Source organism: Hirsutella rhossiliensis, assembly GCF_020360975.1.
Source record: "Hirsutella rhossiliensis strain HR02 chromosome Unknown scaffold00005, whole genome shotgun sequence".
NCBI classification, from domain to species: Eukaryota; Fungi; Ascomycota; class Sordariomycetes; order Hypocreales; family Ophiocordycipitaceae; genus Hirsutella; species Hirsutella rhossiliensis.
This window is the reverse complement of record NW_025408671.1, coordinates 5,343,101-5,368,146: the sequence shown is the minus strand read 5'-3', so window position 1 is coordinate 5,368,146 and position 25,046 is coordinate 5,343,101. Positions and strand designations below refer to the sequence as shown.

Below are 25,046 nucleotides of genomic sequence, written 5' to 3'. Positions count from 1 at the left end.
ACGGGTGGATCAAGCCGGAGAACACGGTGAATGTTGATGAAGGGGGGATTATGTCGGGTTTTGGTATGCAATCAACTCTCCATAGGCGATATAAGCTAATACAATTTCTTTGCTAGGTCTGGACAGTCTGGTGGTTGGAAGTTCGGACCCTAAACGGAAGACTCTTCTCAAGGGACCCCAGTCCCGCAGCTGGACCACTTTTATAGAGGCCATCACCGCCGACGGGCGCGCCTTGACTCCTGGCATCATATTTAAGGGCAAAGATCTCCAGGCACAGTGGTTTAAGGACGAGTTTCGAGAATTTGCGGATTGGAACTACATAACTTCACCAAATGGATGGACGGACAACCACATTGCCGTCGAATGGCTTGAGGAAGTCTATTTGCCTCAGACGCGACCTGACGACGACTCTGAGGCCAGGCTTATCATTCTGGATGGACATGGGAGTCATGCAACGGTTCGTACTTCGTTTTTACGGCGATGAGGCCCTGCTGATTTGTGTTGCGATTGAACTTACTTCTATTCAATTCTGTCTGACAGCTCTCAACATACATATATACATAGTGGCACGTCCGTGCCACTATCCAGTGACTCACCACTTGTAAGTGCTGCCTAAACATGTCTTGGTCCATGTCTCATATCAAGTCAACACATCTCTAAGTCCTTAGTTGAAGCAAAGACAACCGACACAGCTGGAAAGCTTCAGTGGACTTGGGGCGCGATGAAAACGGTCCCTACGCCAGATAATCAGGTAAACCAGATAGCCTGGAAAGATAACGCCCTTGTGTTGCTTCTTTCTAGCGTCTTTACTGGCAAGGAGATATCACAACGCATTCGAAAGCGACCAAATACTACAAAGCCACGTTCTCGAGCTGTCAAGTCAATGTTCGGCGATGAACACATCAAGGAAGTCTCTGTGCCTACAGTCACGGCTGCGTATAATGATGAAATGGGCGCTGTTGATGTTGGAGACCAGCTACGAAGCTATTCCGGGTTTTCTCACCGCATTCGTCGGGGTGGTTGGCAGGCTCTTGCCTGGACCTTCCTTCTAGACACAGTTCTTATCAACACCTTCATTCTTCAGTCTCGTGGCCAGCCTCAGTGGAAGCCCTACCTCTCACAGGGCCAGTGGCGGCAGCAGCTTGTTGACGAGATTATCGCAAGATACGGAAAAAGCGGCAGCTCGAGGCAACGATATAACGCCGGCAACGAATTCGTGCCAATATCACAGCATCAACATATCAACAGGGAAAATGGTCTCGCCGCTTCGCCTGCCAAGGATTCAAGCTGGGCCAAACACGGTCTCAAAGCCAGCAAAAAAGGGGCCAGAGGGCGGCTCTGGCTGACTTGACTGGCAATGCCCTCAACCGCCGGCAGGCGCGGCAGACACGTTGGGGATGTAATGCATGCGATGTGCCTTGAGGAACGAAAGGCTCTTCCTTCCGCTCCTTCCGCCCCTTCCACAGGAGACCGGCCCCTTGCAGGGTCCGCCAATGCCTTGAGGAACGGGACTGAAGCAATCGGTTTGGTTTGACACTGACAAGTCTGTTGGAAGGAAAGATGAGGCTTGCTCCCGATAGTGTGGCTGCTTGGACGCCGTTTTACCCCGCCACAACACGATAGGCTTAGGGCGGGGTAAGGACGTAATGGAGCCTTTTCAGGAGCCATCATCTTGAAGGTCGAAGGAGTCCGAACCGTTGCGAATTATGCAGTAAAGGGTAACAATTTGTCAAGAATCGACCCAATGCCTCCGATTGATTACTCAAAGTGGGACAACATCGACACCGATTCGGAGCCAGAGACATCGCCCCAGCAAGCGCCAGCGGCAAAACCCACCCGCCGGCCACGCATGCCTCGCCGCCGATGGGTACGTCAGGTTTGAGGGAAACGCACAGCAAGTCGGGGCATGTCGAAGCTGTCATTGTCCGATGCGAGGCCGAGAAACGCAAGTTTCCCTCTGGTCTGCCACTACAATCCCTGCGAATCATGATATGTTTTCGCAGTCGGTGCCCTCCGTCCCAGCGCTCATCGAGGTCCCGCTGGTCCTCTATCGGACGGGGACTCAGTCCGTCAACGAGGCAGACCTCGACAACCAGATTGCTACGTACCTCAATATTGATGCCGACTCCGGGTTTGCACCTCCAGAATGGCAGTCACAAGTTGGCACCGTCGTGGTCGCGCGCAAGGACAGGAGGCCATTTTATCCGCAGCATCTTGAAGGAGTGTGGATGTTCTGCGACCACATCTTGGACCTGTTCGGGGAAGGAGACGGGCCGCCGAGATGGCTTTACAGCCGCCAGGCGTTCGAGAAATGGTGGGTAAATTATTGTGAGGAGCAAAAGCGCTTACGTCCTGGGAAGGGAGGGGAGCGAGATCCAGACGATTGGCGTGCGGCCCGGTCACCTTATCAGGTGTGACTCTTGTACGCACGAAAAGGCGACATGAACGATCGGATTGACCACTGTCACTGCTTTTCTGAACCGCCACCCTCATATGCCCGTCTCGTTTGCGCCGCCAAGTTTGTGATTTTGCGCATTCCATCAAGCATGGCTCGATCTAGCGTATTGTCAATAAAATCCTGGTATCTCACGGGACTGAGGAGTTTGATGCCATGGAGCGTAGTACACCTGGACAGTTGAACATAGAGGCTCGTGAAATCGCATTTGGAGGGTTCACCATTGGTCACACGATTTCCACGCAGCTCCAAGAGTACCTCCACGAACGTTTTACCCTGGGATTTATAGTCAGTGAGGACGAACGCTGGCGCAACGGGTAATCCACGTCGCGTGCATCTTGCCGACAAGAATTTGAAGTGAGAGTTAGTCGAATCGAGCGTATGCGACATGGGTCGGATGAGTACCGTCCCCACCGGGAGGGACGGTATCGCCAAGGCCTTCGTCTCCTCGGACTGCAGAAGAATGCCGAGCGGTGGCCCGAAGTGGATGGTCACGTCATCTGCCAAGCAGTATCCCGGGTGATTGGGATCGATTATTACATCCACGGCAGTAAAGTCGGCCCCATTCACAACCTTCAGGCCAGTGTAGATGTTCTTGTTCACAACCACGGGTATGCCCTGGGCGTAGAATAAGACGCCGGGGACTTTGCAGGCAGAGTCGTCGCCTTGTCCGATGGTTCGCGCCACGATGTCTGGAGAAAGCGTGCCGCTACGCCAGGTGTGAGTCGAGACAAAGATACGGATATGCCGCTGGTTGAAGCGCGCCCAGCCAACGACAGCTTCCATGTTGAGGGCCCACCGGGTGCGGTTCAGCGGCGTTATAGCACGCAAACCATCGTGGAAGGTGATTTGCGAGCGTCCTACAATGTTGGCATTGAGCAAGATCAGATCTTCATGGGTCTGGCGCCCGTTACGAACTCGATCCAGGAGTGCACGGAGTTGGGGATCGTTGCGTGCGCGGACTTGGTCTTCGAGGAGCACCACGGTTTTGAACAGATGCCACAATCTGCAGCCGCTGTGGTGAGAGATGGTCGCTTGTCGCAGGGGGGGGTCTCTGTTCGGTCCGGCGGTGTGATGATTAGTAGGCTTGTTTCCCGCACGGGGGGCGAACTGGTAGAAGTCTCCCATCAGTAGAACGACGGGCATCCCGCCAAATGGTTCGTCCGGGCAGTCACGGAGTGCCTGCAGGTGACGACTGACGTTGTGCAGAGTGGCTCCTCCAAGCATACTGACCTCGTCAATCACGAGTACCAGCTTCTGTTTCCAGATCCACTTCTTCGCCTCCGAGAAGGGGGGAGGCGGTTTGTTTGGATCGCGATGGGAATCTAACCCACAGGCCGAGTGGATCGTCGTGCCGCCAATCTGGGCCGCCGAACTGCCCGATGTGCCGGTTATCTGCAGAAGATGCGGCTGGTTCCTCGCCGCGAACACGTCCTTCAGGGCATCGATAATCCTCGACTTTCCCGTGCCACCCGGCCCGCCGGTGTATTGAAGATGCTGACCCGCTGAGTCCGGATTGGCAGTATACTTGTCCAGAAACAGGCAAACGAGTTGAAGGGCCATGGTCTGTAGATAGTTCAGTGTAAAGCTGGCCGCGGTGGTGCGTCCCATCTCCGCGAAGCTAGTTGCCGGACTGACGTCGACAAGCATCCGAGGGCCTTGTTCATTGAGGTCGCTGCCCGGGAGCGCAGCAGCGGACTCCGTATCGCCGTAGCGAGCTAGGGTATCGTCGACGTCGGCGCCATCCGCGGAAAGCATGGTCCCCTGAGAACCACTCAATGTCGTCAAGCATCCGAAGATGCATTAGCTGTTGGGCCTTGGCCGCTGCTTGGACATCGTCTCGAGATATTGGAAATTGGCACAAGGCATCACCTTGATCATGGGGTATATTCCGGTACGAATCCTCCTGACGTTGCACCAAAGGTTGCTCATCTTCCGCCGGGTTCTCTTCGCACAGATCGCGTATTAGGCCTCCAAGGACGGGTGAGTCTTTCGTGGCGTCCGTTTGCTGCACGGCATTTCGCAAAATCTGGAGTAGAGCTCTGTAGGCCTGACGATGAGCCATCGCTGGAGGCTCCTCCTCGTAGCGGCCATCGTCAAGTGGGTACTCGACGTCAATTGTGTCGTCACCTTCCGATCGACTGGCCCAGAGCTTCGCGTCCTTGCGCGCGTCTTCGGCAGATTTTCTCAAAAGACCAATGTTGGAGACATGGAAACGGAGGCGGGGACAAAGCCCAGATCGATGCGTCGTCCATATGTCGGTTATGTCGCCTTGGCTCTCAGAAATAAAGTTCTCCCAAGGGACGAATAACGCCAAGTGTAGGACCGAATTTCTGCACGGGCTATCAGATAGAGCCAAAACGGTGGGGGTTTAGAGCGTACCGCTTAATATAGACTGGGTGATCGTCCTCATGGTCGTCGCTGATGTATCCTTGGAAGATCGGGGTGGCGTACTGGTCGGGCCGTCGAAGCTTTTGCATCCAGTCGTCACAGTCGGAATCCTGGCCATCGAGAAAAATCTGAGTCGTCTTCACTCCGACCTTTTCGACGCACCAAATGAATCATTGACATGTAGTCATACAGGCATAAGTCTTGTAGAACATGACCGCGGTAGGCGTACGCCTCCAGGCATAATAGGGTTCGCCCTCCTTGCCTCAGAGGGATTGTCTCCGCGGGCTGTTCAGCGTCCGTCAGCTCGCCGGCCTGATGGCGGAGATGTGCCCATAGCCGAAAGATTGCCCAATAGAGCGCCGTCAGGTTCAGGAAAGACCAATGCGGCACGTTGGTAAAGTCGGTATCATATCCAAGGAGGTGGTAACAGACCTCTACGGCCGAGAGTTGTCGCTCGGAGAAGATCCGATTTGCCGTTCTCATCAGGAATTGACGGCTTTCGTTCAACACTGCCTGCTGCCTGTTGTCGGGCAGGGCGGGATCTGGTGCGCGAGACGTCGGACGACCGGCTTCGCGGAGTTGGCGGGCAACCTCGGCGGCGAGAGCAATGCGCTTCCACATCGGCGTATCCAGTTTGGTGGCGTAGTTCGTGATGTAGTACACCATGGCCAGGCCCTTGGTTTTGGTCAAGATCATCGAGACGTCGTGATTGTGGCGAAGGCCGACCGCCAATGACTTGTTATACCGGTTGACGAGTGGGTGATTGCGCCGGATCTGAAGCAGACCGTCCTCTGTGAACCCTGTCTCCTCGACGATCTTCCACGGTGCCTTGAAGCGGCAGGCTGTCCGTCTCTGTGGATCTGCACCCTGTTCGACGATACCCTTCAGAGAATACTTGAGGCAGGTGTACGTGTGGAGTGCACTTGGCAACAGTACGCGATGAAGTTGGATTCGTCTTCGAAGGCCGCAGTGAGAGCCGAGGAGCTGGTCATGACCTCCTCCACGGGATCGATGGGCTTCCTCTGTTGTCGCACGGCTTTTCCGGCATCTTCGTCTAAACACTCGTGAAAGACAGAGTCTACATACCGGATCACCTGGGCACGATACGATTCTTCCGCGGGATTGGCCATGTCGTCCATCAGGTTCGGTAACCGCATGTTGCCGTCCAGCCAGAGGAGTCCATGCAAGTGGAGGCTGCCTCGCTCGTTCGTTTCCACCGTGGCGTAGTAGTGGCTGATCTTCCCGAAGATCGATTCCTGGCCTGTGTTCACGTATTTGTCAAAGAATAGAGATATTTCTCGGTGGAAGAAGATGGCCGAGCTGACCGGATCCATGGTGCTGAGGGCGATTCTGTCGTACCTTTCACGGAGATCGGCCAAAAGCTCCTTTGCAGACTCATAATCATGGAGCCTATGAATGGCAAGCTTCATCTTTACCGGATTATTTATGTCGTTGGGACTGATGGTAATCCAGATTGCAGGCATACCGGCCCAAATGTCCAGAGCTTGGATCTTCCTCCGCATAAGCAGACGGGATTCGTTGGAGAGCGGCTGTGCATGACCAAAATCGACAGCTCGCGGAGCAAGAGCGATATGTCGGGGTCCGACGTAGTCCTTGTCTCCCGCATCTCCGCCTCGGCCCTCTTCAGTCGGTCCTCGGTCAAGTTCGCATAGGCCTGCTCAAACCTGTTGAAGGAATCTTTAGCGACACGAACCATGCTGATGCGGCGGTTGGAGGAGCGAAGGAGGGTGTTGAATACTAAGAAACAAAAGACAGGATGGGTGGCGAACCGGCCTCCATGCCGTTGCAATACGTATTTGGCCCAGTAATTAAGCGAGTGATTCGGACGACGGTCGGCAGGGCCGCCTTGTCGTTTGTGACTCGAGTCGCACTTCGATTTCGGGCCGCCCCTTCCCCACGGGAAAAGCTTCGGAAATGTTCGAGGGAAGAAATCTTCGTGCAGGTTGTCTGCAAAATCCGCACCACGCTCTACTCGGACAAACGGCTGGTCTCCGTAGTTTGGACCTGCATAACGCACAGCACAGAGTTGCCATGTCGATCCGGATTGGCGTTGACGATGTCGGCCAGAAACGACAGTTTATCGGACTCGGCGAAGGCAGCCGGACCATCGAGAGGAAACATGCCGGATGTAGACGTCTCACAGACAGTGTCCACTTCCTGGCCGATGGCAGCCGAGTCGGGGACAAGAGTCACCGGCTCACCAGGAGAGGTTGAGTCTGCTCGGTCGACAGAGTACAGTTCAAATCGCAAGATTCGGCGATGAAAGTAGGATCGATCGAGTTCACCAGTTCATCGATGCTTCTAAAGCTGTTTTCCTGCAAGCCTCGATCGGTGTCCGGGACTATGTGGTCCGTTTGTGTCTTCTCAACAGTCGACGGTTCCTCTCTTCGCATGCGGTCCATGATGACGGTCGGAACAGTGGAGCCGTCGGCATACTGCCAGCCGTCCATCTCTGCTTGGTTGATTGCGATACCCTCATAAAGCGGGTTGTTCCTTTGTAGCCATGCCAAGGCAGCTGCCACTCGAGATTTGCGCACCTGAAGCAGGTTTCTGACGTCTGCGGAGCCAGGCTTAGCCGAACCGCTCCAAGAGACGTGAATGTTCTCGATGGCCTGCAGCAAGGGATGAGGAAGAACCGTGGCCACGAGATCGTCCACTTTGTTCGGAAAGACGACAATATGTCCTTTCACGTGCTTGCGGTAACTGATTCCCGAACGGGTCTTGTTGTCGACGGTGAACTTAGTGATATAGCCAAAAGGTGCATGCAGGGCAATGAGTCTCTCTTCGACGGGAGAGAGGTCATCAAGCTCTTCGGGGTACCGGTGCTCACAACCGATGGCCATGTTGTTGACCGAGCAGGCCTTAGGCAGCCGCCCACTGTCGAAGCTGGCGCGACACTCGCGGCACACGTCAACTCCGGCGCCCTCGTGCGACGGAAGGCACGCATCACACTCCTGGAGAGCCATGGCCGTCTGTAGCAGCAAGGGTGACAGACGACCCCTCCACTGCATGGTGGTGAGTTCGCAAGGCGATGTCTTCCTGTAGCAGAAGACGCAGTGGGAGACCGGCAACGTCCTCTCGTCCGTAAACGCTTGGTAGAAAGACTTGGAGGCCTCAACCTGAAGGGCAAGTGGAACTTCGTGGCACCAGGATCGCGTTGATGACGCAAGCTCCTTGACGCGGAAACAGGCGTCATAGTGATGTAGAGTGGACTCGACAGAGTCCCGCTGGAGTTGAACGGTTTCTCGCATCGGCCGGGGCCTTTTTGGGGGGCGCCTTGGCTGCGTGGGCGGTGGAGTGGGAAGTGCTTGCTCTTCTCTAGGTCGTTTTGGTGATGGAGTGGCTGGCGGCTGCGTGTGTGCGGCATATTGGTATTGAGCTTCACGGCGGCGGGTTTGGTCTTCGGCGCGCCGGCGATCCATATCGTGCAAGACACGGAGGATCTCGTCATGGGGAACTCTGACAGTCTGTGACCGGCGCTGATAGGACCGGCGCGATTCAAGATCCCTTAAGGTGCGGCGAACCTCTTCGGGTGAGACCGTGGCTGGGTGTTCTCGCGGCATGGTGCAAGGGGATGGTTCCGAACGAGTGCATGGAAGAAGGAAAGAAACAGTCTATTACTGGCACCTGGGAGCAAGACGGCGACCACGACATGTGATCGAGAAACTCAGCAAAGGTTTCGAATGCTCATGGACGGGGTAGTCTGCCGAAGCTCAGAGGTGCTTGCGTGAAGGATAGATGGGCAGACGGAGACGTCGGGTTCATGGCTCCGCTATCGCAGGGGATGGCGGCGGTTACGAAGTGAGGGGCTTAGGGTTAGAAGCATCCCGCAAAACGGGAGGGCCAATCATGTGTTGTACAGTTCTTGGCGGAGTGGATGGCGTCCTTGCCCATACGACAAGGGCCCCATGACGTCGATTTCTGGGGTAGACCGTCTCGGGCCGGGCAGCGGGGCCGGCGGGGCCGGAGCCGGAGCGGTCAACGCGGGCGGTGGAGGCGAGAACGGAAAAAGAGGGAGGGGAGAAGTTGTTGTGTGGCTCGGGAAAGGCATGAAGCCGAGTGGAAGGTGGCGGTGAAGGCTGGCGCAGCTCGCACGGGGCGCTAAGTGGCCCGAGCTTACGGAGGGGGCGGAAGAAGGATCCTTTCGTCTCTTCGTTCCTCAAGGCATAGGAGGGGGAAGGGCGATATATATATAATATAACAGGAGACCGGCCCCTTTCAGGGTCCGCCAATGCCTTGAGGAACGGGACTGGAGCATTCAGTTTGGTTTTCACACTGACAGGTCTGTTGAGAAGAAGATGCGGCTTGCTCTGATAGTGTGGCTGCTTGGACGCCATCTTACCCCGCTACAACATGGTGGGTTGAGGGCGGGGTAAGGACGCAATGGAAAGGAAAGTCTAAGGAGCCAGCCTTCATCTCGAATGGCGAAGGAGTCCGAACCGTTCGTGAATCATGCAGTGAAGTGGAACAATTTGTCAAGAATCGACCCAATGCCTCCGATTGATTATTCAAGGTGGGACAACATCGACACCGATTCGGAGCCAGAGGCATCGCCCCAGCAAGCGCCAGCGGCAACACCCACCCCGCCGCCCACGCATGCCTCCCGGCGTTGGGTACATCAGGTTTGAGGGAAATGCACAGCAACTCAGGGCAAGTTGAAGCTGTCATTGTCCGATGCGAGGCAGAGAAACGCAAGTTTCCCCTTTGGTCTGCCACTGCAATCCCTGCGAATCATGATGTGTTTTCGCAGTCGGTGCCCTCCGTCCCAGCGCTCATCGAGGTCCCGCTGGTCCTCTATCGGACGGGGACTCAGTCCGCCAACGAGGCAGACCTCGACAACCAGATTGCTACGTACCTTAATATTGATGCCGACTCGGGTTTGCACCTCCAGAATGGCAGTCACAAGTTGGCACCGTCGTGGTCGCGCGCAAGGACAGGAGGCCATTTTATCCGCAGCATCTTGAAGGCGTGTGGATGTTCTGCGACCACATCCTGGACCTGTTCGGGAGGAGACGGGCCGCCGAGATGGCTTTATAGCCGTCACGCGTTCGAGGAATGGTGGGTAAATTATTGTAAGGAGCAAAAGCGCATACGCCCTGGGAAGGGAGGGGAGCGAGATCCAGACGACTGGGGTGCGGTCCGGTCACCTTATGAAGTGTAGGACGTTTACCTGCCGCGTTACGACGTGCAAAGGTCAAACTATCAGGATGGTTAGTATACTACCACTACTTTTCGAAACCCTGGTCCTCGTATAACCGTCTCGTTTCTGCGGCCAAGTTCTTGAGTCTCTGCATTCCATCAATTATGGCCGGATCCAGCCCATTGCCAATGAAATCATGCTGTCTCACAGGACCAAGAAGCTTGATGCCCCGAAGCGAGGTGCACCTGGACAGTTGCACATAGAGGCTCGTAAAATCGCACCTGGAGGGTTCACCATTGGTCACACGATTTCCACGCAGCTCCAACAGTACTTCCACGAACGTTTTACCCTGGGCTTTGTAATCGGTGAGGACGAACGCTGGTACGACGGGCAATCCACGTCGCGTGCATCTTGCCGACAAGAATTTGAAGTGAGAGTTAGTCAAATCAAGTGTATGTGACATGGGGCGGATGAGTACCGTCCCCACCGGGAGGGACGGTATCGCCAAGGCCTTCGTCTCCTCGGACTGCAGAAGAATGCCGAGCGGTGGCCCGAAGTGGATGGTCACGTCATCCGCCAAGTGGTATCCTGGGTGATTGGGATCGAGTATTACGTCCACGGCAGTAAAGTCGGCCCCATTCACAACTTTCAAGCCAGTGTAGATGTTCTTGTTCACAACCACAGGCATGCCCTGGGCGTAGAAGAAGACGCCGGGGACCTTGCAAGCGGAGTTGTCACCTTGTCCTATGGTTCGCGCTACGATGTTTGGAGAAAGCGTGCCGTTGCGCCAGGTGTGAGTCGAGACAAAGATACGGATATGCTGCCTGTTGAAGCGCGCCCAGCCCACGACGGCTTCCATGTTGAGGGCCAGCGGGTGCGGTTCAGCGGCGTTATAGCACGCAAACCGTCATGGAAGGTGATTTGGGAGCGTCCTACAATGTTGGCATTGAGCAAGCTCAGATCTTGCTGGGTCTGCCGGCCGTTACGGACTCGATCCAGGAGTGCGCGGAGTTGGGGATCGTTGCGTGCGCGGACTTGGTCTTCGAGGAGCACAACGGTTTTGAACAGATGCCACAATCTGCAGCCGCTGTGGTGAGAGATGGTCGCTTGTCGCAGGGGGGTCTGTGTTCGGTCCGGCGGTCTGTTGATCAGGAGGCTTGTTTCCCGCACGGGGGCGAACTGGTAGAAGTCTCCCATCAGTAGAACGACAGGCATCCCACCAAACGGCTCGTCTGGACAGTCACGGAGTGCCTGCAGGTGGCGACTGACGTTGTGCAGAGTGGCTCCTCCCAGCATACTGACCTCGTCAATCACGAGTACCAGCTTCTGTTTCCATATCCATTTCTTCGCCTCCGAAAAGGGGGGAGGCGGCTTGTTTGGATCGCGATGGGAATCTAACCCACAGGCCGAGTGGATCGTCGTGCCGCCAATCTGGACCGCCGAACTGCCCGATGTGCCGGTTATCTGCAGAAGATGTGGTTGGTTCCTCGCCGCGAACACGTCCTTCAGGGCATCGATAATCGTCGACTTTCCTGTGCCACCCGGCCCGCCGGTATATTGAAGATGTTGACCGGCTGAGTCCTGATTAGCGGTATACCTGTCCAAAAATGCGCAAACAAGTTGAAGGGCCACGGTTTGTAGATAGTTCAGTGTGAAGGTGGCTGCAGCGGTGTGTCCCATCTCCGCGAAGCTAGTCACCGGACTGACGTCGACAAGCATTCGAGGCCCTTGTTGATTGAGGTCACTTCCCGGGTGCGCAATGGTGGTTTCCGTATCGCCGTAGCGAGCTAGGGTATCGTCGATGTCGGCGCCGTCCGTGGAAAGGATGGTCCCCTGAGAACCACCCTCAATGTCGTCTAGCATCCGAAGATGCAATAGTTGTTGGGCCTTGGCCGCTGCCTGGACATCGTCTCGAGATATTGGAAATTGGCACAAGGCGTCACCTTGATCATGGGGTATATTCCGGTACAAATCCTCCTGACGTTGCACAAAAGGTTGCTCCTCTTCAGCCGGGTTCTCTTCGCACAGATCGCGTATTAAACCTCCAAGGACGGGTGAGTCTTTCGTGGCGTCTGTATCCTGCACGGCATTTCGCAAAATCTGGAGTAGAGCTTTGTAGGCCTGACGATGAGCCATCGCTGGAGGCTCCTCTTCGCAGCGGCCAGCGTCAAGTGGGTACTCGACGTCAATTGTGTCGTTGCCCTCCGATCGACTGGCCCAGAGCTTCGCGTCTTTGCGCGCATCCTCGGCAGACTTTCTCAAAAGACAAATATTGGAGACATGGAAACGGAGGCGAGGACAAAGCCCCGCTCGATGCCTCGTCCATATGCTGGTTATATCGCCTTGGCTCTCAGAAATGAAGTTTTCCCAAGGGACGAATAACGCCAAATGTAGGACAGAATTTCTGCACAGGTAGTCAGACGGAGCCAAAATGGTGCCGGGGTTAGAGCGTACCGCTTAACATACACTGGGTGATCGTCCTCATGGTCGTCGCTGATGTATCCTTGGAAGATCGGGACGGCGTACTGGTCGGGCCGTCGAAGCTTTTGCATCCAGCCGTCACGGTCGGAGCCCTGCCCATCGAGAAAAATGCGAGACTCATCTCCACTCGGACCATTTCGACGCACCAAGTGAACCATTGACATGTAGTCATACAGGCATAAGTCTTGTAGAACATGACCGCGGTAGGCGTACACATCTAGGCATAGAAGGGTTCGCCCTCCTTGCCTCAGAGGGATGGTCTCCGGGGGCTGTTCGGCGTCCGTGAGCTCGCCGGCCTGATGGCGGAGATGCGCCCATAGCCGAAAGATTGTCCAGTAGAGCGCCGTCAGGTTCAGGAAAGACCAATGCGGCACGTTGGTAAAGTCGGTGTCATATCCAAGTAGATGGTAACAGACCTCCACAGCCGAGAGTTGTCGCTCGGAGAAGATCCGATTTGCCGTTCTCATCAGGAACTGACGGCTTTCATTCAAAACTACCTGCTGCCTGTCGTCGGGTAGGGTGGGACCTGGCGTGCGAAGCCTCGTACCACCGGCTTCGCGAAGTTGGCGGGCAACCTCGGCGGCAAGAGCAATGCGTTTCCACATCGGCGTTTCCAGTTTGGTGGCGTAGTTCGTGATGTAGTACACCATGGCCAGGCCCTTGGTTTTGGTCAAGATCATCGAGACGTCGTGATTATGGCGAAGGCCGACCGCCAATGACTTGTTATACCGATTGACGAGTGGGTGGTTGCGCCGGATCTGAAGCAGGCCGTCCTCTGTGAACCCTGTCTCGTGGACGATTTTCCAAGGTGCTTTGAAGCGGCAGGCTGTCCGTCTCTGTGGATCTGTACCCTGTTCGACGATCCCCTTGAGAGAATACTTGAGGCAGGTGTACGTGTGGGAGTGCACTTGGCAACAGTACGCGATGAAGTTGGATTCGTCGTCGAAGGCCGCAGTGAGAGCCGAGGTGCTAGCCATGACCTCCTCTACGGGGCGTTCGTTTCCACCGTGGCGTAGTAGTGGCTAATCTTCCCGAAGATGGTCTCCTGGCCCGCATTGACGTACTTTTCAAAGAATAAGGATACTTCCCGATGGAAGAAGATGGCCGAGCTAACTGGATCTATGGTGCTGAGGGCGATTCTGTCGTACCTTTCACGGAAATCGGCCAAAAGTTCCTTTGCAGACTCATAATCGTGCAGCCTATTAATGGCAAGCTTCATCTTTACCGGATTATTAATGTCGTTAGGACCCAGATTGCAGGCATACCGGCGCGGATGTCTAGAGCTTGTATCTTCCTCCGCATAAGTAAACGGGATTCGTTCGAGAGCGGCTGTGCATGGCCAAAGATCGACAGCTCGCGAAGCAAGAGCGATATGTCGGGGTCCGACGTTGTCCTTGTCTCCCGCATCTCCGCCTCGGCCCTCTTCAGCCGGTCCTCGGTCAAGTTCGCATAGGCTTGCTCAAGTCTGTGGAAGGAATCTTTAGCGACACGGACCATGCTGATGCGGCGGTTGGAGGAGCGAAGGAGGGTGTTGAATACTAAGAAACAAAAGACAGAATGGGCGGCGAATCGGCCACCATGCCGTTGCAATACGTATCTGGTCCAGTACTGAAGAGAGTGGTTCGGACGATGGTCGGGAGCGTCGCTTTGTCGGCTATGACTCGAGTCGCCCTTCGATTTCGGGCCGCCCCTTCCCCACGGAAAAAGCTTCGGAAATGTTCGAGGGAAGAAATCTTCGTGCAGGTTGTCTGCAAAATCCGCACCACGCTCTACTCGGACAAACGGCTGGTCTCCCGCAGTTTGGACCTGCATAACGCACGGCACAGAGTTGCCATGTCGATCCGGATTGGCGTTGACGATGTCGGCCAGAAACGACAGTTTATCGGACTCGGCGAAGGCAGCCGGTCCATTGAGAGGAAACATGCCGGAAGCAGACATCTCACAGACGGCGTCAACTTCCAGGCCGATGGCAGCCGAGTCGGGGACAAGAGTCGCCGGCTCACCAGGGGATGGTTGAGTCTGCTCGGTCGACAGAGTACGATCTAAATCGCAGGATTCAGCCGCAAAAGTGGGGTTGATCGAGTTCACCAGTTCATCGATGCTTCTGAAGCTGTTTTCCTCCAAGCCTCGATCAGTGTCCGGGACTATGTGGTCCGTTTGTGTCTTCTCAACGGTCGACGGTTCCTCCCTTCGCATGCGGTCCATGATGACGGTCGGAACACTGGAGCCGTCGGCATACTGCCAGACATCTATCTCTGCTTGGTTAATTGCGATATCCTCGTAGAGCGGGTTGTTCCTTTGCAGCCATGCCAGGGCAGCTGCCACTCGAGATTTGCGCACTTGAAGCAGGTGTCTGACGTCTGCGGAGCCAGGCTTGCCCGGACCGCTCCAAGAGACGTGGATGTTCTCAATGGCCTGCAGTAAGGGATGAGGAAGAACCGTGGCCACAAGATCATCCACTTTGTTCGGGAAGACGACGATGTGTCCTTTCACGTGCTTGCGGTAGCTGATTCCCGAACGGGTCTCGTTGTCGACCGTGAACTTGGTGATATAGCCAAAAGGTGCATGCAGGGCAATGAGTCTCTCTTCAACGGGGGAGAGGTCATCAAGCTCTTCGGGGTACCGATGTTCGCAACCGATGGCCATGTTGTTGACCGAGCAGGCTTTGGGCAGCCGTCCACTGTCGAAGCCGGCGCGACACTCGCGGCACACGTCAACTCTGGCGCCCTCGTGTGACGGAAGGCACGCTCCACACTCTTGGACAGTCTTGGTCGCCTGCAGCATGGAGGGCGACAAGCGATCCCTCCACTGTATGGTGGCGAGTTCGCAAGGCGGTGTCTTCCTATAGCAGAAGACGCAGTGGGAAATCGGCAACGTCCGTTCCTCGGTAAACGCTTGGTAGAAAGATTTAGCAGCCTCTACCTGGAGGGCAACCGGAACTTCGTTGCACCATGATCTTGTCGATGATGCCTGCTCCTTGACGCGGAAAGTGGCGTTGTAGTGATGCAGTATGGATTCGACAGAGTCTCGTTGAAGTTGAACGGTTTCTCGCATCGGCCGGGGTCTTTTGGGGGGAGCGCCTTGGCTGCGTCGGCGGCGGAGTGAGAGGCGCTTGCTCTTGTCTAGGTCGTTTCGGTGATGGAGTGGCGGGCGGCGGCGTCTGTGCAGCAAATCGGGATTGAGCTTCACGGCGGCGGGTTCGGTCTTCGGCGCGCTGGCGGTCCATATCTCGCAAGACACGGAGGATCTCATCGTGGGGGACTCTGGCAAGCGGTGAAGGGCGTTGTAAGGACCGGCGCCGATAGGACGCCTGCGATTCAAGATCCCTCAAGGTGCGGTGAACCTCTTCGGGTGCGACAGTGGCTGGGTGTTCTCGCGGCATGGTGCTGCGAACGAGAGCTGGGACGAAGTGGGAGGGGAATGATCTGCTATGGCGCCCAGCAAGAATCCGGCGTTGGAAGATCAGAGGGCTCACGGAGTGCGTAGGTCAGGGTCAAGACCCTTGGTCCCGCTGGTTGGTAGAAGAATGGCGGTCACGAAGTGAGGGGCGAGCCGCCGACCGGCCGGAGCATGGCCGGAGCGGTCAGGCGGCCCGGGGAGAGGGGCCGGAGCGGGCAGCAGGAAGCAGTGGCTCTGTTTGGCCGGAAGTAGGTGGCAGTGAAGAGTGGCTGGGGAGCGCACGGGGCACCATGCGGTCCGTGTTTACGGAAGGGGCGGAAGGAAGAGCCTTTCGTTATGCCTTGAGGAACGAAAGGTTCTTCCTTCCGCGTCCTTCGCCACACCTCCACATCCTCTACCCCCTACGCACGGACCGCATGCCGCTCCGTGCCCACCAGCCACTCTTCACCGCCACCTGTTCTTTTTCCCCACCAACCTTCCTGTTCCAGCTGCCCGTTCCCGTCCCGCTCCCGCCCCGGTCCCACTCTCCGGGGCCAACTCTCCTTTCTCGTACCGATTGTTCACAGCCATCACCGTGCACCATGCCACGAGAACACCCCGTCACGGTCTCGCCCGAGGAGGTTCGCCGCACTTTGGGTGATCTTGAATCGCAGAGATCCCAGCAGCGCCGTTCCTATCAACGACCTTCACCGCTTATCAGGGTTCCCACGACGAGATCCTCCGCGTCTTGCACGATATGGACCGCCAGCGCGCCGAAGAACGATCCCGCCGCCGTGAAGCTCAATTCCAATATACCGCACACACGCAACAGCCGAACAACCCATCCCCGAGACGACCCCGAGAAGAGCAAGCGCCCTCCACTCCACCTCCAACGCAGCCAAAACACTCCCCTAGAAGACAAACGCAGCTGCCAGCGACTGCATCACCGAGACGACCTAGAGAGGGGCTATCACCCTCCACTCCACCTCCCACGCGGCTAAGGCGCTCCTCCAAAAGACACGCGCAGCCGCCGGCCGCTCCATCGCCGAAACGACACAGAGAAGAGGAGACACCTCCCACCACCCCCACGCAGCCAACGCGCTCCTCCAAAAGACACACGCAGACGCCGGCCTCTCCATCACCGAGTCGATCCAGGGCGGAACAACCGCTTCGCCCTTCATCGCCCACACGGACGGGGCGCTTCCCACGAGGCCCGGGCCTACGCAAGAAACCGTCAACTCCAGCGAGACTCTGTCGAGTCTGCGCTACATCACCATGACGCCCGTTTCCGCTCTAAAGAGCAGGCATCGTCAACAAGATCCTGGTGCAACGAAGTTCCACGTGCCCTTCAGGTAGCAGCTCCTAGATCGTTCTACCAGGCGTTTACGGACGAGAGGACGTTGCCCATTTCTCACTGCGTCTTCTGCTATAGAAAGACCCCACCTTGCGAGCTCTCAACCATGCAGTGGAGGGTCGATTGTCGCCCTCCTGCTGCAGGCGACCAGGACCATCCAGAAGTGTGGCGCTTGCCTTCCGCCGCACGAGCGCGCGGGAGTTGACGTATGCCGCGAGTGTCGCGCCAGCTTCGACGGTGGACGGCTGCCCAAAGCCTGCTCGGTCAACAATATGGCCATCGGTTGCGAACATCGGTACCCTGGCGAGCTTGATGACCTCTCTCCCGTTGAGGAGAGACTCATTGCCCTGCATGCGCCCTTTGGCTATATCACCAAGTTCACGGTCGACAACAAGACCCGTTCCGGAATCAGCTACCGCAAGCACGTGAAAGGACATATCGTCGTCTTTCCGAACAAGGTGGACGATCTTGTTACCACCGTTCTTCCCCATCCCTTGCTGCAGACCATTGAGAATATCCACGTCTCTTGGAGCGGTTCGGCTAAGCCTGGCTCCGCAGACGTCAGACACCTGCTTCAGGTGCGCAAATCTCGAGTGGCGGCCGCCCTGGCATGGCTGCAAAGGAACAACCCACTTTACGAGAATATCGCAATCGACCAGGCAGAGATGGATGGCTGGCGGTATGCCGACGGCTCCACTGTTCCGACCGTCATCATGGACCGCATGCAGAGAGGAACCGTCGACCGTTGAGAGGACTCAAACTGACCACATAGTCCCGGACACTGATCGAGGCTTGGAGGAAAACAGTTTCAGAAGCATCGATGAACTTGTGAGCTCGATCGATGGCACCTTCGTCGACGAGTCTCGCGACTTGGACTGTACTCTATCGACTGAGCAGACTCGACCTCTCCTGGTGAGCTGGCGACTCTTGTCCCCGACTCGGCTGCCATCGGCCAGGAAGTTGAAACCATATGTGAGACGTCTGCATCCGCCATGTTCCTCTTGATGGACCGGCTGCCTTTGCGGATACCGATAAGCTGTCGTTTGTGGCGGGCATGGCCAACGCCAATCCGGATCCACGTGGCCGCTCTATACCATGCGTTATGCAGGTCCAAACTACGGGAGATCAGCCGTTTGTCCGAGTAGAACGTGGTGCGGACTTTGCAGACAACCTGCACGAAGATTTCTTCCCTCGAACATTTCCCAAGCTTTTCCGTGGGAAGGGCGGCCCGAAATCGAAGGGCGACTCGAGTCGTAGCCGACAAAGCGACGCTGCCGACCGTCGTCCGAATCACTCTCTTCAATACTGGACCAGATACGTATTGCAACGGCATGGAGGCCGATTCGCCACCCATCCTGTGTTTTGTTTCTTAGTATTCAACACCCTCCTTCGCTCCACCAACCGCCGCATCAGCATGGTCCGTGTCGCTAAAGATTCCTTCCACAGACTTGAGCAGGCCTATGCAAACTTGACCGAGGACCGACTGAAGAGGGCCGAAGTGGAGATGCGGGAGACGAGGACTACGTCGGACCCCGACATATCGCTCTTGCTTCGCGAGCTGTCGATCTTTGGCCATGCACAGCCGCTCTCGAACGAATCCCGTTTACTTATGCGGAGGAAGATACAAGCTCTAGACATCCGCGCCGGTATGCCTGCAATCTGGATTACCATCAGTCCCAACGACATTAATAACCCGGTAAAGATGAAGCTTGCCATTCATAGGCTCCACGATTACGAGTCTGCGAAGGAGCTTTTGGCCGATCTCCGTGAAAAGTACGACAGGATCGCCCTGAGCACCATGGATCCGGTCAGCTCGGCCATCTTCTTCCACCGAGAAATATCCCTATTCTTTGAAAAGTATGTGAATACAGGCCGGGAATCGATCTTCGGGAAGATCAGCCACTACTACGCGACGGTGGAAACGAATGAGCGAGGCAGCCTCCACTTGCATGGACTCCTCTGGCTGGACGGCAACATGCGCTTACCGAACTTGATAGACGACATGGCCAATCCCGCGGAAGAAGCATATCGCGCCCAGGTGATTCGATATATAGACTCCGTCTTTCATGAGTGTCTAGATGAAGATGCCGGAAAAGCCGTGCGACAGGAGAGGAAGCCCATCGATCCCGTGGAGGAGGTCATGACCAGCACCTCGGCTCTCACTGCGGCTTTTGAAGACGAATCCAATTTTATCGCATACTGTTGCCAGGTGCACTCCACACACCCTGCCTTAAGTATTCTTTGAAGGGGTCATCGACCGGGGCAGATCAACAGAGACGGACAGCCTGCCGCTTCAAGGCACCGTGGAAGATCGTCGAGCAGACAGGATTCACAGAGGATGGCTTGCTTCAGATTCGGCGCAACCATCCACTCGTCAACCGGTATAACAAGTCGTTGGCGGTCGGCCTTCGCCACAACCACGACGTCTCGATGATCTTGACCAAGACCAAGGGCCTGGCCATGGTGTACTACATCACGAACTACGCCACCAAGCTGGATACGCCGATGTGGAAGCGCATTGCTCGCCACCGAGGTTGCCCGCCAACTTCGCGAGGCCGGTCGTCCGACGTCTCGCGCGCCAGGTCCCGCCCTGCCCGACGAGAGGCACCAGGCGGTATTGAACGAAAGCCGTCAATTCCTGATGAGAACGGCAAATCGCATCTTCTCCGAGCGACAACTCTCGGCTGTCGAGGTTTGTTACCACCTCCTGGATATGACACCGACTTTACCAACGTGCCGCATTGGTCCTTCTTGAACTTGACGGCCCTATACTGGACAATCTTTCGGCTATGGGCGCATCTCCGCCATCAGGCCGGCGAGCTCACGGACGCCGAACAGCCCCAGAGACAATCCTCTGAGGCAAGGAGGGCGAACCCTATTATGCCTGGAGGCGTACGCCTACCGCGGTCATGTTCTACAAGACTTATGCCTGTATGACTACATGTCAATGATTCACTTGGTGCGTCGAAATGGTCGGAGTGAAGATGACTCTCACATTTTTCTCGATGGCCAGGATTCAGACTGTGAAGGCTGGATGCAAAAGCTTCGACGGCCCGACCAGTACGCCGTCCCGATCTTCCAAGGATACATCAGCGACGACCACGAGGACGATCACCCAGTCTATATTAAGCGGTACGCTCTAACCCCCGGCACCGTTTTGGCTCCGTCTGACACTCTGTGTAGAAACTCTGTCCTACATTTGGCGTTATTCGTCCCTTGGGAAAACTTCACTTCTGAGAGCCTAGGTGATATAACCGACATATGGACGACGCATCGAGCGGGCCTTTGTCCCCGCCTCCGTTTCTACGTCTCTAACATTTGTCTTTTGAGAAAGTCTGCCGAAGACGCGCGTAAGGACGCGAAGCTCTGGGCCAGTCGGTCGGAGGGCGACGACACAATTGACGTTGAGTACCCGCTTGACGATGGCCGATACGAAGAAGAGCCTCCAGCGATGGCTCATCGTCAGGCCTACAGAGCTCTACCCAGATTTTGCGAAATGCCGTGCAGGACACGGACGCCACAAAGACTCACCCGTCCTTGGAGGTTTAATACACGATCTGTGCGAAGAGAACCCGGCTGGAGAAGAGCAACCTTTGTCCAACGTCAAGAGGATCTGTACCGGAATATGCCCCATGATCAAGGTGACGCCTTGTGTCAACTCCCATATCTCGAGACGATGTCCAGGCAGCGGCCAAGGCCCAACAACTATTGCATCTTCGGATGCTAGACGACATTGAGGGTGGTTCCCAGGGGACCATGCTTTCCGCGGATGGCGCCGACATCGACGATACGCTAGCTCGCTACGGCGATACGGAGTCCCCTGCTGCGCTCCCGGGCAGCGACCTCAATGAACGAGGCCCTCGGATGCTTGTCGACGTCAGTCCGGCAACTAGCTTCGCGGAGATGGGACACACCGCCGCGGCCAGCTTTACACTGAACTATCTACAGACCATGGCCCTTCAACTCGTTTGCCTGTTTCTGGACAAGTATACTGCCAATCCGGACTCAGCGGGTCAGCATCTTCAATACACCGGCGGGCCGGGTGGCACGGGAAAGTCGAGGATTATCGATGCCCTGAAGGACGTGTTCGCGGCGAGGAACCAGCCGCATCTTCTGCAGATAACCGGCACGTCGGGCAGTTCGGCGGCCCAGATTGGCGGCACGACCATCCACTCGGCCTGTGGGTTAGATTCCCATCGCGATCCAAACAAACCGCCCCCCCTTCTCGGAGGCGAAGAAGTGGATCTGGAAACAGAAGCTGGTGCTCGTCATTGACGAGGTCAGTATGCTGGGAGGAGCCACTCTGCACAACGTCAGTCATTACCTGCAGGCACTCCGTGACTGTCCGGACGAACCGTTTGGCGGCATGCCCGTCGTTCTACTGATGGGAGACTTCTACCAGTTCGCCCCCGTGCGGGAGACAAGCCTACTGATCATCAGACCGCCGGACCGAACAGAGACCCCCCTTGCGACAAGCGACCATATCTCACCACAGCGGCTGCAGATTGTGGCATCTGTTCAAAACCGTGGTGCTCCTCGAAGACCAAGTCCGCGCACGCAACGATCCCCAGCTCCGTGCACTCCTGGATCGAGTTCGTAACGGGCGCCAGACCCATGAAGATCTGAGCTTGCTCAATGCCAACATTGTAGGACGCTCGCAAATCACCTTCCACGATGGTTTGCGCGCTATAACGCCGCTGAACCGCACCCGGTGGGCCCTCAACATGGAAGCTGTTGTGGGCTGGGCGCGCTTCAACAAGCGGCACATCCGTATCTTTGTCTCGACTCACACCTGGCGCAACGGCACGCTGTCTCCAAACCTCATAGCGCGAACCATCGGACAAGGCGACGACTCTGCCTGCAAAGTCCCCGGCGTCTTCTTCTACGCCCAGGGCATGCCCGTGGTTGTGAACAAGAACATCTACACTGGCCTGAAGGTGGTGAATGGGGCTGACTTTACTGCCGTGGACGTGATAATCGATCCCAATCACCCGGGATACTGCTTGGCAGATGACGTGACCATCCACTTCGGGCCGCCGCTCGGCATTCTTCTGCAGTCCGAGGAGACGAAGACCTTGGCGATACCGTCCCTCCCGGTGGGGACAGTACTTATCCGGCCCATGTCGCATACACTTGATTCGACTAACTCTCACTTCAAGTTCTTATCCGCAAGATGCACGCGACGTGGACTGCCCGCTGTACCAGCGTTCGTTCTCACTGATTACAAAGCCCAGGGTAAAACATTCGTCGAAGTACTGTTGGAGCTGCGTGGAAATCGTGTGACCAATGGTGAACCCTCCAAGTGCGATTTTACGAGCCTCTATGTGCAACTATCCAGGTGCACCTCGCTTCGGGGCATCAAGCTTCTTAATCCCGTGAGACACCATGACTTCATTGGCAATGGGCTCGATCAGGCCATTCTTGATGGAATGCAGAGACTCAAGAACTTGGCCGCGGAAACGAGACGGTTATACAAGGACCAAGGTTTCGAAAAGTAGTGCTAGTATACTAACCATCCTTATAGTTTGACCTTTCGCACGTCGTAACGCGGCACGTAGACGTCCTACACTTCATAAGGTGACCGGACCGCACGCCAGTCGTCCGGATCTCGCCCTCCCTTCCCTGGACGTAAGCGCTTTTGCTCCTCACAATAATTTACCCACCATTCCTCGAACGCCTGGCGGCTGTAAAGCCACCTCGGCGGCCCGTCTCCTTCCCGAACAGGTCCAGGATATGGTCGCAGAACATCCACACTCCTTCGAGATGCTGCGGATAAAATGGCTTCCTGTCCTTGCGCGCGACCACGACGGTGCCAACTTGTGACTGCCAGTCTGGAGGTGCAAACCCGGAGTTGGCATCAATATTGAGGTACGTAGCAATCTGGTTGTCGAGGTCTGCCTCGTTGACGGACTGAGTCCCCGTCCGATCCAGGACCAGCGGGACCTCGATGAGCCCTGGGACGGACGGCACCGACTGCGAAAACACGACATGATTCGCAGGGATTGTAGTGGCAGACCAAAGGGGAAACTTGCGTTTCTCGGCCTCACATCGGACAATGACAGCTTCGACATGCCCCGACTTGCTGTGCGTTTCCCTCAAACCTGATGTACCCATCGGCGGCGAGGCATGCGTGCGGCGGGGTGGGTTTTGCTGCTGGCGCTTGCTGGGGCGATGCCTCTGGCTCCGAATCGGTGTCGATGTTGTCCCACTTTGAGTAATCAATCGGAGGCATTGAGTCGATTCTTAACAAACTGTTACACTTTACTGCATGATTCGCGAACAGTTCAGACTCCTTTGCCCTTCGAGATGATGGCCCACAAGTTACCTCCGCGTTCTTACCCCGCCCGCCCTCAACCCACCTTGTTGTGGCGGGGTAAAATGGCGTCCAAGCAGCCACACTACCGGGAGCAAGCCTCATCGTCTCAGCAGACCTGCCAGTGTGGAACCAAATTCAGTCCCGTTCCTCAAGGCATTGGCGGATCCTGAAAGGGGCCGGTCTCCTGTCCTGCTGAGGTGCCTTGAGGAACGAAGAGACGAAAGGATCCTTCTTCCGCCACCTCCGTCAGCTTGGGCCACTTAGCGCCCCGTGCCTTGTGCCTTGAGGAACGAAGAGACGAAAGGATCCTTCTTCCGCCCCTCCGTAAGCTCGGGCCACTTAGCGCCCCGTGCGAGCTGCCCCAGCCTTCCCCGCCCCCTTCCACTCGGCTTCATGCCTTTCCCGAGCCACACAACAACCTCTCCCCCCCCTCTTTTTCCGTTCTCGCCTCCACCGCCCGCGTTGACCGCTCCGGCTCCGGCCCCGCCGGCCCCGCTGCCCGGCCCCGCTACCCGGGCCGGAGCCCTACTTCGACCATGGTCCAGCCCGGCCCCCCGATTGTCCATTTGGATACGGATCCTGTGCTGGGAGACGGTCTACCCCAGAAATCGACGTCATGGGGCCCTTGTCGTATGGGCAAGGACGCCATCCACTCCGCCAAGAACCGTACAACACATGATTGGCCCTCCCGTTTTGCGGGATGCTTCTAACCCTAAGCCCCTCACTTCGTAACCGCCGCCATCCCCTGCGATAGCGGAGCCATGAACCCGACGTCTCCGTCTGCCCATCTATCCTTCACGCAAGCACCTCTGAGCTTCGGCAGACTACCCCGTCCATGAGCATTCGAAACCTTTGCTGAGTTTCTCGATCACATGTCGTGGTCGCCGTCTTGCTCCCAGGTGCCAGTAATAGACTGTTTCTTTCCTTCTTCCATGCACTCGTTCGGAACCATCCCCTTGCACCATGCCGCGAGAACACCCAGCCACGGTCTCACCCGAAGAGGTTCGCCGCACCTTAAGGGATCTTGAATCGCGCCGGTCCTATCAGCGCCGGTCACAGACTGTCAGAGTTCCCCATGACGAGATCCTCCGTGTCTTGCACGATATGGATCGCCGGCGCGCCGAAGACCAAACCCGCCGCCGTGAAGCTCAATACCAATATGCCGCACACACGCAGCCGCCAGCCACTCCATCACCAAAACGACCTAGAGAAGAGCAAGCTTCCCACTCCACCGCCCACGCAGCCAAGGCGCCCCAAAAGGCCCCGGCCGATGCGAGAAACCGTTCAACTCCAGCGGGACTCTGTCGAGTCCACTCTACATCACTATGACGCCTGTTTCCGCGTCAAGGAGCTTGCGTCATCAACGCGATCCTGGTGCCACGAAGTTCCACTTGCCCTTCAGGTTGAGGCCTCCAAGTCTTTCTACCAAGCGTTTACGGATGAGAGGACGTTGCCGGTCTCCCACTGCGTCTTCTGCTACAGGAAGACATCGCCTTGCGAACTCACCACC

At 56.5% G+C, this 25,046-nt stretch overlaps 5 protein-coding genes across 5 annotated transcripts; 2 read left to right on the top strand and 3 right to left on the bottom strand.

Annotated features, from left to right (window-relative positions):
* Window positions 1-50: 50 nt before the first annotated feature.
* Window positions 51-484, top strand: HRG_06143 (DDE superfamily endonuclease domain-containing protein; the record flags this gene model as incomplete). Its single annotated transcript, XM_044864614.1, has 2 exons — window positions 51-63; window positions 117-484. 2 exons carry the CDS (start codon window positions 51-53, stop codon window positions 482-484), a joined length of 381 nt encoding a protein of 126 aa, XP_044721146.1.
* Window positions 485-2,464: 1,980 nt separating this feature from the next.
* On the bottom strand, window positions 2,465-8,430 carry HRG_06142 (PIF1-like helicase domain-containing protein; the record flags this gene model as incomplete). Its single annotated transcript, XM_044864613.1, has 9 exons — window positions 2,465-4,229; window positions 4,354-4,788; window positions 4,838-4,956; window positions 5,009-5,768; window positions 5,933-6,276; window positions 6,333-6,531; window positions 6,885-7,024; window positions 7,069-8,094; window positions 8,176-8,430. 9 exons carry the CDS (start codon window positions 8,428-8,430, stop codon window positions 2,465-2,467), a joined length of 5,043 nt encoding a protein of 1,680 aa, XP_044721145.1.
* Window positions 8,431-10,092: 1,662 nt separating this feature from the next.
* Window positions 10,093-15,740, bottom strand: HRG_06141 (PIF1-like helicase domain-containing protein; the record flags this gene model as incomplete). Its single annotated transcript, XM_044864612.1, has 8 exons — window positions 10,093-10,288; window positions 10,349-10,859; window positions 10,913-12,411; window positions 12,462-12,580; window positions 12,635-13,272; window positions 13,339-13,473; window positions 13,754-13,953; window positions 14,308-15,740. The coding sequence occupies 8 exons, from the start codon at window positions 15,738-15,740 to the stop codon at window positions 10,093-10,095; spliced, it is 4,731 nt and encodes a 1,576-aa protein (XP_044721144.1).
* Window positions 15,741-18,634: 2,894 nt separating this feature from the next.
* Window positions 18,635-22,718, top strand: HRG_06140 (ATP-dependent DNA helicase PIF1; the record flags this gene model as incomplete). The annotated part of the gene is made up of 7 exons (XM_044864611.1): window positions 18,635-19,454; window positions 19,505-20,112; window positions 20,234-20,352; window positions 20,404-20,594; window positions 20,909-21,404; window positions 21,725-22,316; window positions 22,455-22,718. The coding sequence occupies 7 exons, from the start codon at window positions 18,635-18,637 to the stop codon at window positions 22,716-22,718; spliced, it is 3,090 nt and encodes a 1,029-aa protein (XP_044721143.1).
* A 157-nt stretch (window positions 22,719-22,875) lies between these two features.
* HRG_06139 (uncharacterized protein) lies at window positions 22,876-23,452 on the bottom strand (the record flags this gene model as incomplete). Its single annotated transcript, XM_044864610.1, has 2 exons — window positions 22,876-23,262; window positions 23,300-23,452. The coding sequence occupies 2 exons, from the start codon at window positions 23,450-23,452 to the stop codon at window positions 22,876-22,878; spliced, it is 540 nt and encodes a 179-aa protein (XP_044721142.1).
* Between the last annotated feature and the right edge of the window lie 1,594 nt (window positions 23,453-25,046).